The sequence below is a fragment of the Octopus bimaculoides genome, chromosome 14 (genome assembly GCF_046866305.1).
Source record: "Octopus bimaculoides isolate indiv1 chromosome 14, ASM4686630v1, whole genome shotgun sequence".
NCBI classification, from domain to species: Eukaryota; Metazoa; Mollusca; class Cephalopoda; order Octopoda; family Octopodidae; genus Octopus; species Octopus bimaculoides.
In genome coordinates this window covers 31973677-31991894 of record NC_142941.1, presented here as the reverse complement: position 1 = coordinate 31991894, position 18218 = coordinate 31973677, and the positions used below count along the sequence as shown (strand labels likewise).

Here is an 18218-nt window from a genome sequence, read left to right as displayed (position 1 = left end):
TATATATATATATATACATTATATATATATACATATATAATCATAAATATATAGGGGTCAGCATTAGTTGCTTCACCAACATACTGAAAATTTAGAAATAGCAGTCAAAGAACTACTGATTCTAAACTACAAAAAACAAACCTGCCTTTAGTTAATCATGTACGACGTTTCATGGTTAAGAATATAAAACTACTCTTTTCCAATCCTCAGCATGATGTACGAATAAATCTGAAAATGTCTGTAAACTCATGGGTATTTGACCAAGCGACATCAAAATCACATGAGGAAAGGCGTTTACAAAATTTATCCGCTAGTAAGTTCAACATTTCACCCCAAGAATCTATCCCATGTGCGCCACAAATAGTCCCGCATAAAAAAGTCCCGCATAAAAGGGTTGCAGTTTAACCATCTAAGAGACATCAATATAAATATACAGATATAGGGCAGGGAATTGCCAATGAGTTTACAGACATTTTCAGATTTATTCGTACATCATGCTGAGGATTGGAAAAGGTAGTTTTATATTCTTAACCATGAAACGTCGTACATGATTAACTAAAGGCAGGTTTGTTTTTTGTTTTCTCTTTTGTTTTTGTTCTATGTGTGCCATAAATATCGCCATCCGTTAGAGAAAAAATTGTAGTTTAGAATCAGTAGTCCTTTGACTGCTATTTCTAAATTTTCAGTATGTTGGTGAAGCAACTAATGCTGACCCCTATATATTTATGATTATAAATGGTTTTACCGATAAAGGTTTTTTTCATACTGAACTACTTGGCAAAATTGTTAATTATTAATTTTATTACTAATTGGCAATTCCCTGCCCTATATCTGTATATACATATATATATATATATATATATATATATATATATATATATATATATATATATATATATATATATATATATATATATATATTTATATAATGTATACATACATACGCACACACATCCATAAAGATATTTAATTCTCTTTATACAGATTCCCATAGATGCCGTTTCTGAATGTAAGTCCATTTTTTTCTCCCTTTTTTTTTTATCTTAAAAATTAAGAAACTTTTACGAAGTCATACACTTACCTTATGGAATCACTCTAATAATAATTCTTTTTCCTATAGGCACAAAGCCTGAAGTTTTGAAGGAGTGGGCTAGTCAATTACATCAACTCCAGTATTCAACTAGTACTTATTTTATTGACTTGAAGGGTAAAAGGCTAAGTCGACTTCGGTACAATTTGAAGTCAGAACGTAAAGCCAGAAGAAAAGCCGCTTAGCATTTTGTCCGATATGCTAACGATTCTGCTTGCTCACCGCCTTAGAAGGAAAGCAAACTAATGATAAGATCATTTGTGTTATATTTATTGCATGCGTTGTACAGGTGGAATGCCATTGTAGCTATTGAATACATATATGCAGTAATAATAATTTTATATTTTCTAATATACCATTATCATGATTCTTCAGAGGTACACCACTACCTGGTTTCTGACTCAATCGCATCCCAAACCATAGCTGTGCGTATAAAGGTGAGGGATACAAATATCGGTGATAGAAGGGGGGAAAAAGCGATTCTTTATGAACGATGTCCTTCTAAATATTTGTTCTGCATTGAATTATAGACATTCCCATATCACTCTCGCCGTCAGTAATGCAGTGAACAACAATGCTGTTGTTCAGTTGTGATATAAAGTAGTTTGACGCTATACAGCTGCGTTGGCAAAGACATCGCACACTAGCAAAATCTCTAAAAATCTGAAGGAAGAACTCATTTGAAAATTAAGACCAAAATAGTAATTAAATGTAAGTTGGATACCTATGCTATAAACTTATAAAATAAAACATTACTTTCTTTACAGTGTAAGGTACGACCGTGCGGACTCAAAAAGGAGAAATGGTGACGAATGGAAAAACAGAGGACTCCTTTTATTTAAACGTGTCACACGGTCAAACACAAAATTATATATATCAATGATGATATACATAATATATGTTATACGACGATAACATAGATGACCAGCAATGAAAGACCACAACCGTATAAGATGAATAACAGAAATATTTATTGTAGCGTTAAAGATGTATGTCTGTGTGAGAGTGTGAATGAGACATATAAGAACATAATCAAAGACAGGCCGTCATACAAAGAAAAGTGTGTATGTGAGTGATACATGTATGTGTATGTGAAATATTACAGCAAATAGAAAGAGAGTCAATAACACGTGAACAATTATACCAGTTCGTGGGTACACAATAATATGAATCTGTATGTGAAAGTGAGGGGAGGCTGAGTGTGGCAGAGCTGATCACTAGTTGTGATGTCGTGGCATCGATGCCGGGCCGTGTTCTTGTTATACAGATGTTCGTCGCTGGCTGAGAACTCTTGTCTGTTTATTTACCGTGGTGAAGCTGAGTCACCTAAGAGAATCGAAGAGAGAGATGTGCCGCGGAGGTTTGGTTTGGTGTACATAGTAAGTCGTGTTGACGCTGGTGGTGTAGAGGCTGCTTGGTAGTAATCGTGTTGGTCATGACGATGTTGCTGGTTAGTAGTCGTAGACTCTTGTTGCTGATGTGGCGACGGCGGTGGTCATCGTTGGCTGGACGAAGCTGTTGAAGTGGTCGCTGGAACTGCTGCTGCTGTCGTGTGGTACACGGAACAGTTCTCAAAGAGAAACTGGACCGAGACAAATTTGTTGGGTATGAGTTGATCTATTTATAGCGTTAAGAGGGCTCCAAGACGGTGATAGAAAAACGCTATCACGTGACCTTATTAAGGGCTGTGATTGGTCAGTTTGCGTTCTGGCGGGAACGGTTCGAAGAAGTTGCCGATTCGAATAATAATCAGTCACGTGATGACAAGGAATGGGTTCTCTACTACGCTCGCGTTTATTTATATTTAAATGAGAAGATTGTATGTAATGGCGATAGTAGTTTGTATCTAATGGCGGGAGGTAGTTTTGTATGTAATGGCGATCGAGGTGTTAGTTTCACTACAACAGTATGGCTGCCATATTACAGATTTTACAGCAGACGTGAATACAAAACCAAATTAGCCATGATCACCCCATCTTTTTAGGAATATCTAGCACTACATTATTAAATGAAACCTTCCCAGGTTTTTTACACAACAGGAATAACTTTTGGTAGAGTAACATGTTGCTGCTATTTAATATTTCGATATTCAAATGTAATAAATGACCCAGATCTATCTATCTATCTATCTATCTATCTATCTATCTATCTAACGCAAGCTTATCTTTATAGTGAAAAACAGCTGCACACACGTCAATCTCACTTTTTAGTTCTTATGCAATATGTCCAATGACAAGTCAAGACAAATGAACTTGTAGAATGCAGAAGCTTGCCAAAATGGCTAGTGAAACCATTAGTTCTCACAACACCTTCAAACATAGTGTGTGTTCAGGTCAAAGTACAACTGTTTGCCCGACATAATGTTAAGTTGCTACCTGAGTCAGTTACACCCATTGACCTGTTGCCGCCAAATTCGAAGATGTTGAGATGAAGATTATCTATTTATTCCTCGCATCATTTGAATGAAATGTGAACATGCCTCTAAACATACACAGATTGCTAACATGCCTATATATACATTATTGGATGGACATTGACTCACTTGATTTCATCCGCATTTTGACGGGCCATGTTTTTAATCGTGTAGGATGTCAAAATTCACACTCTTCACAAAGCAACTAAAACGGGCTTGCTTGTTTAGTCGACAACGATTTGACAACACAAGTTATACTGGATTACATGTAATTGATAGTTTTTCACAAGTGACTTATAAATAGATAAATAAAGATAAATAGAAAAAGTTCTCTAGTAACTTAAGTTAAAACAAATCAATACCATTTTAAAGTGGCAAGCAGCAAAATCGCTGGCACTCTGGGCGAAATGCTTTACGTTCTTTACGTTCTGAGGTTGACTTTGTCTTTTATCCCTTTTGGTGTCGATAAAATAAGAACCCGTTGAATACTGTGGGTCAATGTAACCGACTTCCTCTTTTCCCCCGAAACTATTGGGTTTGTGCCAAAATTTGAAACCAATATTAATACAATTTTGTTTTTGTTTTTATAGGGGGCAGAATGTATGAAATAGTTCTAAATAAACACTTTACTGCACGAAAGTACTTCAGCAATTGTAAACAAAGTTGTTTACCTAAATGTGCATTGAGATGCATTTATAGTGTCCATTGTGACTGCTTATACTTCCAACTGTTTGATAATTTATGCAGTATATTGGATTCTAAAGAGTGTAATAATACATTGCATTCTACATTACCAGAAACACATGATACTTCGACAGTACTGATGATTCTTCAAGATCAAAACAGTAAGTAAATAGCGTATTTATGTATATGGTTCTTTATTAACTGATTAAAATGTTCCAGGTTTACAAGTGAGGAAGAGTAGCTGTTAGTAAGCTGTTGATGAGTCGAGACACGACTCAAATTTCAAGTTGTATTAAAGTTATTTTTCACTTCACCTTTGTCACTCGTACATTGGGAAGCATATGAATATCAAAATATTCCCCTTTTAAAGAGAGGCTGGAATAGCGTGAACGTTGTAGAGAAAAAGTTAAGTTGTTGGTCTGTCGAGACTGCAGTTCAGTTTTAATTCCCAGTCGAAGCAAATTCCCTTAGCTTTTTCCTGAGGGAGAGAGACATGTGACATTCCTTCCTCCTCGAACCAAAGTTGCGTTAATGATCTGCTAGTACAGCGGTCAAATCTCTTTCAAAACAACTTAGGACACATTGGAGAATGTATTCCTAGAATAGAGAACTGGATGGTTACAATTGGAACACCTTTAGTCACAAGTCAGTTTAATCAGAGTGACGGCTAAACAACATAATATAAGGCTTTGTATTATTTTGCAAGAAATCAAATTTTTTTTTGTAATTTGCGATAGGTTTCAAGTAGGTAACAGGAATAACGACAAATGCATGTGACAATATAGATTAGTTGTCGACGCGTATCAATTTAAGGGACTTGTGACAACATATGAATTTAAAATGAATTCCTTTAGAATAGACACGGGACGATGGCACAGAGTAATGGATGGTGGGCTGGCCGTCAGTAGTTGAGACAATTACAGATCCTTTAACTCTGATCCTGCAGACCTATGGCCAAAGATCTTCCAGCCATGACCAATTCGTCTTCTTGTATTAAATGAGACACTACGATGCCTAAAATGTTCTTTATTTCAGATGGAACAGTGTAATTTGTAGAGTAATTCTATAGCTGGATGCGCTACATAGGGACGCTCCTTCAAAGAACCTCGAAACAGTCCCAAATCAACCGTTTGCTTTCTGGCGTTAAAATATTCTACTTTACCTCCCCTGCAATATTCGTAGCAGTTTCTTTACGATTGCAATCGATTTTCCAATTGATGTTGAAGAATTCTTATAGTGTAGAAGTTTTTGTAAATCTCTTAGTAAATCAACAGTCATATATTTCGCCACTGAATATCTCTATTAACACTGTACTTTTCATGTTTACAGAGTGATATTTTTACATCTGAAATTGAATTAAGAATATTCATTGTGATCATCTCGTTTTTTTGGGAGGTATTCAGTCTCTTGAACTGATATATATTATAATTGATACTTAAAATTATGTTGAGAATGCAGATGATGATTTAATGGTGTAGAGGATATTGAATTGGGAGGATGGTTGTTCGCGTCTTGCCTTTATGAAAGTAAAAGCTGAATGTTTAAAAAGTCCGCCTACATTTGGGTTCCATCTGAGCAACATCTCGAGCAACTGACTTATGAGTAAAACTGTTTGGTTGAAATCTATGTGAAAACACGTCAGATGGACTGTAGAGGAAATTCAAAGGCAGCCTTGTCACACATTGTGTAACGCTGATCCTATCTGAAGAAAATGAGTAGGAAGAGAATTCCATAGGCTCGATGGTCATAGAGATAAAGAATCAGGTAAAATGTTTAATGAGGTTGCTAAGAAAAGTGAAACATAGTAGAGGTGGGGTGAGGAAGGGAGACGAGTGTGTGAGATGGGCTCCTGGAATGTCATTAATTTGTTTAGAAGAGCAGCAGTCAAGGCGGTATCCATAGAAAAGGTGAAGATAGAAGATAGAGTCTCAGTGGGTCAAAGGTTGTAACGAGTTTTGCAGTTGGATGGATGTAATTTTTGATGTTTTTGTGTATAGTAGCAGCAGTATTCTAAATATGGATCTCACTCTCCACTGCGGGTTTGCAATTGGTGAGTAAACAATCTGGGCTGAAGTACTTCTCAGCCTTCACCAGTCTTTGGGAATTTAAGTCGTGTAATATATTTCTTTTTCTTTTTTCGATCTCTTTCTTTTCTCCTTTCTTCTTTTCTTCATTTCTTTTCTCTTCCTCTCTTTTTCATTTTCTTTCCCTGTTGTCTTCTCTTTCTTATATTTTATTTCTTGTTCTTTCTTTCTTTCTTCTTTTCCTTTCTTTTTCTCATTCCTGCCTTTCCTTTCTGTCTGATGATCCTTACTCTGTATACAAATCTTTATTGCAGGAACTCAGGAGAAAAGCAATGTTTACCAAATAATCAATGCCAGTGTAAAATATCCGAACATTACCTTCCGCTCTTTGGTGTGATATTGTGAAGAAGTTTGTTCTTCGACTTTCAACTGCTGTGGTTATTCATATAAGAATGGACAGTGTCAGTTACTTATCATGACTGACTGCTGGAACTCCAAAGTCCTCCTCACTGATGGAAACTATATTGACCTAACAACACCCATAACATGTAAATGGTTAATTTTATGTGAATATATATACTTGCTTTTCTTAATGACTTCACAAGAAAAGTTAGTAATGCTTATGATAATGTTAAGGGTCTTAATGACTGTTCACTGGGGACAGACGACGTTATTCTAAAAATCAGAGACTTGGACAGAATGCTAGCAAAACACTGGCGCCCACTGAGGTAATCCAAGGACCAAGTGGAGATGTAAAACTGAGTGATAGATTGTCTATCAACTAACATTAGAAGTGTTTTCCCTGTCTAATAATTTCCACCTGCAAGATATCTGCTTTCTGTGATACACACACACACACACACACACACACACACGCGTATATGTGACAGTTGTATATGTCCGTACATATGTTTATCTCTCTCTCTCTCTCTCTCTCACTCTCTCTCTCTCACTCTCTCTCTCTCACTCACTCTCTCTCCCTCTCTCTCTCTCTCTCTCCCTCTCTCTGTTTCTCTGTCTCTCTCTCTCTCTATATATATATAAGTGTGTGTGTATACAAACACACACACATGTAAAATCACTCCTGCACACGCACGCACACATGCATTCAAATTTTACGCACACGACAGCGTAAATTGGAAGGGATGAACAAGTGAAATGTATTTAAATAGTAGAACGTCTAGCTGTGAGAGAAATGAAAAGAATGTAAACATAGATACATGAAAAAAAAACAAAAAAGAGAATAAAAACAAAGACCCCCCCCAAAAAAAAACAAGAAGAGTCACCTGATGGACGATCTCTCAGTTTGTTGGTGGCTGCTTAAAGACATTACACGGTTTCCTTCCCCAGAGAACAGTACAGAATATTCAGTTATTATTTAAAGAAGGTATAAGTTAGGCTACCGCAGCAGTGGAAAGTTCAATTTGCATATTTGCATATGTTTACAATTATATAATTCTCTCACAGCTAGTATTTCTAATATCCAAATTTATTTCACTGCTACTGACGTTACGTAGTTCATCGTGACACTAACTACTTCTATTCAGTATTATTCCAAGCACTGCAATCTATGTTTAATGGAGATATACCACATTATTGACTTATGCAAATCGATAACTAACATAACAATAGAACATCTAGGATCTGCATTTCTAAAGGCAATCAGAACTTCTTGCTGTCTGTTTCTAGAGAATGGACGAATTACCACCGAACACTTACACTGCATAACACTCCGTCATCTTGCTTGTTGTTTTTGTGTATATTTTTGTGTCTCTATCTATCTATCGATATCAATTTATACATACATACATACATGCATACATATGAGTTCAGGTTAAGTAAACTAGTCATATATTTTCATGTTCTGTGCTTCAATTTTAAGCTGTTTGTATGACTAAGACTGTGTGTTTTCTTCATTTGTAGGGCCATTTCACATTCCTAAATCAACCTTTCTCACAAGTAGAGTACCATCCGTTGTTACTGATGATGGTGTGACTCATTCTGGTGATTTAACTGGAACCAGTGAAATAATAAATACCAGTTCCACAATAGGAACCAGTTCCACAACAGGTACCGCTGACACAACAGAAACCAGTTCCACAATAGGAACCAGTGACAGAACAGATGCCAGTTCTATAACAGGAACCAGTTCCACAGCAGAAACCAGTTCCACAGCAGAAACCAGTTCCACAAAAGAACCCAGTTCCACAATAGAAACCAGCTCCACAATAGGGACCAGTTCCACAACTGGAACTACTGGCACAATAGGAACTAGTTCCACTGTAGGAACCAGTTCCACAACTGGAAGCACTGACACAACAGAAACTAGTTCCTCAATAGGAACCAGTGACATAACAGAAACCAGTTCCACAATAGGGACCGCTTCCACAACAGAAACCAGTGAGACAATAGGAGCCGGTTCCAAAATAAGAACCACTGACAAAACAGAAACCAGTTCCACAATAGGAACCAGTTCCACAATAGGAACCGGTGACACAGTAGGAACCATTGACACAACAGAAGCGTCTTCCTCAACAGTCACCAGTTCCACAATAGAAACCAGTTCCACCATAGGAACCACCGATACAACAGAAACCAGTTCCACAATAAGAACCAGTGACGCAGTAGGAACCAGTTCCACAATAGGTACTACTGATACAACAGAAATCAGTTCCACAATAGGAACCAGTGACAGAACAGACGCCAGTTCTATAGCAGGAACCAGTTCCACAACAGAAACCAGTTCCACAACAGAAACCAGTTCCACAACCGAACCCAGTTCCACAATAGAAACCAGCTCCACAATAGGGACCAGTTCTACAACTGGAAGCACTGACACAACAGAAACCAGTTCCTCAATAGGAACCAGTGACATAACAGAAGCCAGTTCCACAATAGGAACCAGTTCCACAACTGAAACCAGTCCCACAAGTGGAACTAGTTCCATAATTGGAGCTAGTTCCACAATTGGAACTAGTCCCACAATAGGAACCAGTTCCACGATAGGAACCAGTTCCACGATAGGAACCAGGGGATCAACAAAAACCAATTCCATAATAGGAACCAGTGTTACAATAGGAACCAGTGACAGAACAGAAGCCAGCTCCACAAGACAAACCATTTCCACAATAAGAACCACTGACACAATAGAAACCAGTCCCACAATAAGAAGCAATTCCTCACTAGGAACCAGTTCTACAATAGGAACCAGTGACACAACAGGTACCAGTGACACAACAGAAACCAGATTCACAATAGGAACCAGTGACACAATAGGAACCAGTTCCACAATAGGTACTACTGATACAACAGAAACCAGTTTCACAATAGGAACCAGTTCCACAACAGAACCCAGTTCCACAACAGAACCCAGTTCAACAACAGAAACCAGTTCCACAAAAGAACCCAGTTCCACAATAGAAACCAGCTCCACAATAGGGACCAGTTCCACAACTGGAACTACTGACACAATAGGAACTAGTTCCTCAATAGGAACCAGTGACATAACAGAAACCAGTTCCACAACAGAAACCAGTTCCTCAATAGGAACCAGTTCCACAATAGGAACCAGTTCCACAATAGGAACCAGTTCCACAATAGGAACAGGTTCCACAATAGGAACCGGTGACACAATAGGAATCGGTGCCACAACAGAAGCGACTTCCTCAACAGTCACCAGTTCCACAATAGAAACCAGTTCCACCATAGGAACCACCGATACAACAGAAACCAGTTCCACAATAAGAACCAGTGACACAGTAGGAACCAGTTCCACAATAGGTACTACTGATACAACAGAAATCAGTTCCACATTAGGAACCAGTGACAGAACAGACGCCAGTTCTATAGCAGGAACTAGTTCCACAACAGAAACCAGTTCCACAACCGAACCCAGTTCCACAATAGAAACTAGCTCCACAATAGGGACCAGTTCTACAACTGGAAGCACTGACACAACAGAAACCAGTTCCTCAATAGGAACCAGTGACATAATAGAAACCAGTTCCACAATAGGAACCAGTTCCACTACTGAAACCAGTCCCACAAGTGGAACTAGTTCCATAATTGGAGCTAGTTCCACAATTGGAACTAGTCCCACAATAGGAACCAGTTCCACGATAGGAACCAGGGGATCAACAGAAACCAATTCCATAATAGGAACCAGTGTTACAATAGGAACCAGTGTTACAATAGGAACCAGTGACAGAACAGAAGCCAGCTCCACAAGACAAACCATTTCCACAATAAGAACCACTGACACAATAGAAACCAGTCCCACAATAAGAAGCAATTCCTCGCTAGGAACCAGTTCCACAATAGGAACCAGTGACACAACAGGTACCACTGACACAACAGAAACCAGATTCACAATAGGAACCAATGACACAATAGGAACCAGTGACACAATAGGAACCAGTTCCACAATAGGTACTACTGATACAACAGAGACCAGTTTCACAATAGGAACCAGTTCCACAACAGAACCCAGTTCAACAACAGAAACCAGTTCCACAAAAGAACCCAGTTCCACAATAGAAACCAGCTCCACAATAGGGACCAGTTCCACAACTGGAACTACTGACACAATAGGAACTAGTTCCACTGTAGGAACCAGTTCCACAACTGGAAGCACTGACACAACAGAAACTAGTTCCATAATAGGAACCAGTGGCATAACAGAAACCAGTTCCACGATAGGAACCGCTTCCACAACAGAAACCAGTTCCTCAATAGGAACCAGTTCCACAATAAGAACCGGTGACACAATAGGAACCAGTAACACAACAGAAGCCACTTCCTCAACAGAAACCAGTTCCACAATAGGAGCCAGTGACACAACAGAAACCAGTTCCACAACAGAAACCAGATACACAATAGAGTCCAGTACCACAATAAGTACCACTGACACAACAGAAACCAGTTCAACATTGGGAACCAGTGACAAAATAGGAACCAGTTCCACAATAGGAACCAGTGACATAATACAAACCACTACAGTAACGCAGGCCACTTTAGTGACGCCCACTGTGCCTATGTGTCCTTGTATTTGTGAAGATGTGACACAGCAGCCAGCCACCAAGAAGGAGTTGGAAATTCTTAAAGCTAGCTTAAAAAAAGAGCTTGCCGTAGATAAAAAGAAACTCTCTAAGACAATTCGAGCCAAAACCAGTGCACCGGACGAACGACGATCGGCTCAAGGTATCGGAGTTTTTGCTGTGATACTCCTATCTGCACTTCCTATCTTCATCTTTGTAGTAGACCTTCCTCAACTCTATGCAGACATGAAGACTTTCTACAGTAATCTTTCTAGTTTGTGTTCTAACAGGACGCTACGCTAGACTTGCATCCGTCAATTTTCTAAACGTATCTAGTAACTCATTGCACAATGTACTTTATAAATTATATTGTATTCAAGTGTGTATACATACATACATACATGCATGCACATATATATATATATATATATATATATATAGTAGTAGTAGTAGTAGTCTGCCCTCGTGCAAGTCCTGTGACCCTTCTTCAACGCTTTCTATACGATCTGAGAGGGCTCGTAATTTCGCCTGCCGTCGTTGAGTACATTACCGAAATTTCGGCTTCCATGACATGGCTTGGGCTTTCATTTTTGTATTGTTTTGTATGTATGTATGTATGTATGTATGTATACATACACCCACATCATTATGTATACATCTGTGTACGTACACACATATGTATTCATGTATGTATATACACATCTATGTATGCATGCATATATGTATGCATGTCTGCATATATGTATGCATGCATATATGTCTGCATGTCTGCAAATATGCATAAATCTATGTACATATGTATGTGTATATATATATGACTATATGTATGTATGCATGTGTGCGTGTCAATGATCTTGTATAGCGTATATATACACCAAGTATACAGGTTATACATGCATACACGCTCACACATATATACACACACGAAAATATGCATGCCCGCACAAACCCGCTTTGCCTTTCTCTCAAGCGTTAGTTTTTAAACATACTTACACATACGCACAAATTCATTGCAATTCTTAACTATCCTGTGTTTTGCACAAAATATATATTGTTAAATTAATGTGACTCATAAAAATCACAAATAAGCAAATCCATTACTAAGCTAACCACAAATAGCTTCAAATATTAATATATTTCTGAAGTTGTTTAGAGAATGAAGCTAGGTACGTCTTCTCTGAATAGTGGTAAACAGATTGTAAAACGGTCTGTCAGGAGACCCCTTCCTCTTTTCCCGCACGTCAGTAGCACAGAAAGAACGTGCTTACATTCTTATTTAACCCACAATAAGGCTTTGTAATATTTAAACTTAGGTTAGTTCTTTTGATTTTGCTTTGTTGTGAATAAGATACGCACGAGCACTTGCGCGCACGCACGCACGCACACACACACACACACACATACACATACATATACAAAAGTTGTTTTTTTAAGGAAGATTCAAATCTCTTACTTTAGATGGAAAGAGGTAACCGTTACATCATCAGGGCTTGTGAAACCAAAGGCAAAACATCGAAGAAAGGCCTGTTCTCTAGTGGAAAGGGACAGTCTTATAAATGTTGCAGGGTTCCTAGTCAACAAATACATCAAAAACTGTATACTAGGATGTTCAGCGGGGGTCAATTAAACTTATAATCTCCTCGAACAGGCAATGCATTTCGGCATTACTGTAACACAACTGTAGACCCTAAGAACAACCTATGACATCTACAAGTCAGACAATAAATACACTGGATCAACCATTTTCAATGGTCTGTACTGATTATATGTAACACATTAGATTAAGTGACTTTATATCCATGGATTATCTCCTCAAAGTCACAAGGACAACAGAGTTCTGTAATGCGGAGTATAGATCTGGTTGGGATTTTGTGTCTGATAATAGTCATGTCTACTTCAGATAGGAGTGGACACAGTGAAAGTATAGCAATGTATGATTTTTCTTTAAGTTTAATTTAAGTTCTTCTTGAAAGATTTCAAGCCGGTCGCTAACAAAAGGCCAAGACTTTTTGAATTAGGAAAGTTTCCAGTGTCTGGAAATACGCGGTTGAGTTGGCATGTTGGTTGAATTGTGTATGCATACACCCAAGTGTGTTCACATAAGAATCTCACATGAAGGATTTTTGGAACGACTTACAAATCATCACTGTGCCACTAATGGATTGGATTTGAAGAATCTGCGTCAGTTTCTTTTGCTCTTTCTTCGCGAAACCGAGTATTATAAGGCTTTTGTGCAAATTCGTTGGTACATAACATAATGCACCCGATGATAGGTACAAATGAGAATTCATAGTCAGAGTAGAAGAGCTGTAAGTTCCGCACTAATTCGCCATAAACGTTCTCTTTTTCCCGGGTTTTTGATTGTATATTCATGCCGCTTGGCAGTTGAACTCTTCAACAATGCATGACTTTTGTTCTCTGTTCCACAGAACAATATTAGGTTTGTTATAGTTGTACCGAAATGATGATTTTTATGTATGTATGTGTGCATGTATGTATGTATGTATGTATGTATGTATGTATGAATGTATGTACGTATGTATGTATGTATGCATGTGTGTATGTATGTATTGTATGTATGTGTGTATGAATGCGTGCACGTGTATGATAATACGTCTGTATCTATTTTTCGGTGTTTCTCTTGTTCCTCCTTCCCCTGTCTTTGACTGCTCCCATCTCAACTTACACTTGTCACAACTTCCTCATCTTTGTCCCTTTCCTTCCCTCTTATCTGCTTCTCCTTTCCTACCATTCTTTACCTTTTCCACCATCACAATAACAACAACTAAAGTTCTTAATGTTCAGTAGTGAAAACTGAGGAATTATTATTGTTGTGTTTAGCCTAATAAACTGTCGTAATGAAACACAGTGTCCGGGAATCAATCTTTTTATTCTACTAAAATGTTCAACTTCAGCGTACCAGCATTAAAAATAATAATAATAAAAAAAAGCACACGTGTCCTTATTTGTTGCAGTTTTCTACTAAGGTATCTCATAAAACCTCTGGACTGAAAGAAACCTTTTTGTAACACAGCCTCTGAAATTTTCTGCGAAGTTTGTCGTGATATCACCCAAGCAGTAATAGATTGTCTAATTCATATGTTCCAAAATCTAAACTAGTGAATGAGATAGAAGACATTTATCTGATTCAAAGGAATACTAATTCTACCAAAGAAAATAATCGACTTCAGATGTCATAATTACTTCCTTAGCCAGAAGCTCTCGAACTCTTTGAATTTGATTTTCTCACTACGAGAAAACTGACCATCAACTTTAATGACTTATACAAAGATTTGACAAAAATGTAAATATCCAAATATTAAGCCATAAGCGTCTCTGTGCGGTAAAAATTTTGCTTCCCAGTCACATGGTTCAGGGTTCAGTCCCATTGCGTGATACCTTGGACAAGTATCTTCAACTGTAGCCTCAGGCCGGCCAAAGCCTTGTGAGTGGATTTGGTAGACGGAAACTGAAAGAAGCCCGTTGTATATATATGTGTGTGTCTTTGTGTCTGTGTTTGTCTCCCTTCATCGCATGACAACGGGTGCTGGTGTGTTTACGTCCCCGTAACATAGCGGTTCGACAATAAAATAAGTACCAGTCTTTAAAAAAAATGATAAGCAATGGAATCGATACATTCGACTAAAAAATTCCTCGAGGCGATGCCCCAGCATGGCCCCAATCTGAAACAAGTAAAAGAAAAGATTAAAAATACGTACAAAACTGTTTGTTGCACATAACATGAACACCATCTCAATACACGATTGTCAAATCATAAGTAACAAAAAAGAAGAAAAATCGATAGCTAAAAGGCACTAAAAGTAAAAAGTACAAAAAAAAACCCAAATAAAAAACAAACAAACAAACAAACAAAACAAGACAAAAGAACTCCTAAGCAAAAAACCACATAAAAAGGTGTAACTATCAAAAGATTTATATTAAAAATTTCAATTCTGGATAAATTACAATCAAATTAACTTAATTACTTTTGTTTTTACCCCGTTATATTTTCGAAGATTTCTCGATCAATTTCGTTTGTTGTAATTTTATTATTATGGCCGGGTTCCAACCCGGGCCACTGCAACAAGGTCTATCCGCCACACTCCTTGGAACAGCATCACTGCCTCGATGTCCTGGATACATTACAGGCCAGTGTCTACAATCAAGTTCTCGATGTAAGTGTGACGACGTTTGCCTCTTACATCATCATGAAGTGGGTTCCACAAGACTAGTTTGAATGTTTCCAGTTCAGGGTAGAAGATATAGTTTTACATGATTTATATAAGCATCTATGGATCCAATTTTCTGTAACAGTTCGCTAGGTAGCAGCATTTAGCACTTCGTTTAAGTCCATATTTGATGTTCAAAATTTCTCATAGAGTTTCTATGCACAATCGGTTATGCTCATTTGATTTTTATAAAATTCATGTTGCTAAATATTCTCTCTGCATCGAAATACGTATATGGTAAAATGAAAAGTGTTAAAACTAACTTAGACAAATATTCAAATGAATTTTAGCCAGTCGAATCTTTATACAGTTATACTTCAATTCAGAATAAAACTGTCTGAAACCTGTGTCAATCGTTAGTTCTTAATTTTTTCAAATAAACATTAAAATATCTATACAAATAATTCATTATAAGTTTGGAACGAGGTCAGCAATTTTAATCGACCATAGTGTTTCATTTGTACATATTTTATCAATGAAAGGCAGAGTCGACTTCGGCTGAATTTGAACCCAAAACATAAGGGTGGACGAAATGCTTAGCGGCATTTCGTCCTGTGTACTAACGATTCTGCCAACTCGACGCCTTCAAAAGTCTATATAAATAATTTATAGCAAGAATGTTGTATATTCTGCCGCCTTACAATGATCTCAAATTGATTGCGATAGTTATATTTTATAGCTTTTATTGTTTATCCCAATCAGTTGTTTACGCGTTATCTTTTTCTAATTGAGTGAGAGAGCAATACATGCCATCAAAGTGGCACGGGGTACAAATATACGAAGCCCAATGTACCCATCTTGACTACCCGTCTGATAAGGGTACACCGGGCACATGCATCACGACCATATGTGCGCGACATAGTGATCTTATATAAAAACAGCGCATGATCTTGCAGGTGGGGCCCAATTACAATTTTCTTCAAGTTGAGTAGCCCATTCCGCTTAAAAGGTCCCCGAATAGGAGTTGTTTAAGAATGATGAACAAAACAACCATGTTTCCAGAGGTGAATTATTCAACCCCCAAAGAATTCCTCTCAACACATGGCTGTGATGCTCCCCCACTACTTTTGAACTGAAAATTCCAAATGAAATTCTGATTTCACTTTAATGAAAAAGCATTGAATTATAAAAAAAAAGCACTAAAATTACGCAGGCTCATAACACAATGAATTTTTGCTCTGAAAATAGTTAAAAAAAAAAAAGCACTAAATTGGCAACCCTGTTTCAACAATATCATCAATATCTGTAGGAGAATCAACTTTACTATTTAACACGCTATTAATTTAGACATAATAAGAATAGCTACCAGGCTAAAAATAGAAGATAGAGTAGAAATCTTAGCGCTACGTAAACCGTACGTTAGTTTTAAAAGTGTTTCTTGACAACTTCAACTTTAGATCTATAAATCCAGAAAAATGAGACAGCTAATGATCGTAAAAATATTTTAGATTCGAGTATTTAGGGCATATTCAGTTTATCATCTAGTAAAAGATTCCTTTAATCATTCTGCTCATTGTTATAATAACACAATAAAAACAGTGGTTTCAAACAATGACTACATTACATAGAGAACAATGCTAATATTCATAAATGCAAAAATAAGAAAGGAAATATTAATTATGAAGTATAATCCCCCATTGAGTTTAAATGTTTGTTCCATTGTTGCTAGGATTTTCCTAAACTTCATAAATATGCGTTTTTACGTAGATCAGGGGGTCACCAAACTTTTTTCATAGTGGACCAGATATAACTTAAAGAATGCCAAGCGCGGGCCGGATGAATATTTTGTTCAATTCAGGACAATATAGAATACACTGAATGTACACAAAAAATAGACAGTCATCCTATTTATTTATCAATACATAAAATACACACAAAAAATAAAAACAATAAACACATTTTAATAATACCAAAATATTACCAAGTTAGAATTTTTAGAAAAAGTGCACACATAGCTGAATTGCATATTCTCTTTACTTGTTTCAGTCATTTGACTGTGGCCATAATGGAGCACCGCCTCTAGTCGAGCAAATCGACCCCAGGACTTATTCTTTGGAAGCCTAGTACTTATTCTATCGGTCTCTTTTGCCGAACCGCTAAGTTACGGGGACGTAAACACACCAGCATCGGTTTTTCAAGCGATGTTGGAAGGGGGGGGGGCAAACACAGACACACAAACATATACACACACATACATATATACATATACACGACGGACCTCTTTCAGTTTCCGTCTACCAAATCCACTCACAAGGCTTTGGTCGGCCCGAGGCTATAGTAGAAGACACTTGCCCAAGGTGCCACACAGTGGGAACCCGGAACCATGTGGCTCGTAAGCAAGCTACTTACCACACAGCCACTCCTACGCATAAAAAGTAAGCAGCACAAAAGTTAATGAGATTTGTGAAGCTAGCGTTTTGCTTTATACACTGCATTACACATCAACAACCACTCTGTGGAAACGTTTGCTTTATGATTGCTGCAGCCAACCATAAAAATTGCTTTCATCAATGTGCCTTGTTCGATGTATTAACTTCACACACTTCATTTTTGAAAAAGGTTTGCTCATAAACATAAGTTGTTCCAAAAACTGATGCCATACCTGAGGCAATTTTTTCAATTTTGCAAACTCATCAGCAGGCAAGCAGCGATAAAATTCAATGAGGTTTTATTCTCTGTGCTTCTCTTTCAACAAGGTATTAGCTTGCAAGTCAATAAGCTCCAGTTGTAGTTCAGTTGGCA

General features: G+C 37.5%; 1 protein-coding gene across 1 annotated transcript; it reads left to right on the top strand.

The window, feature by feature from the left end:
• The first annotated feature begins 234 nt into the window (after positions 1 to 234).
• LOC128249345 (uncharacterized) lies at positions 235 to 11867 on the top strand. Its single transcript, XM_089362086.1, has 3 exons — positions 235 to 313; positions 4094 to 4348; positions 8135 to 11867. The coding sequence occupies exons 1-3, from the start codon at positions 235 to 237 to the stop codon at positions 11548 to 11550; spliced, it is 3750 nt and encodes a 1249-aa protein (XP_089218212.1). The 3' UTR covers positions 11551 to 11867.
• Positions 11868 to 18218: the final 6351 nt, after the last annotated feature.

Coding starts and splice junctions, on each gene's coding strand:
- LOC128249345 (XM_089362086.1), top strand. CDS start 235: ATGTCTGTAAACTCATGGGTATTTGACCAAGCGACATCAAAATCACAT. Junction 314..4,093: donor TTTACAAAATTTATCCGCTA/GTAAGTTCAACA, acceptor TTGTTTTTATAG/GGGGCAGAATGTATGAAATA. Junction 4,349..8,134: donor GATTCTTCAAGATCAAAACA/GTAAGTAAATAG, acceptor CTTCATTTGTAG/GGCCATTTCACATTCCTAAA.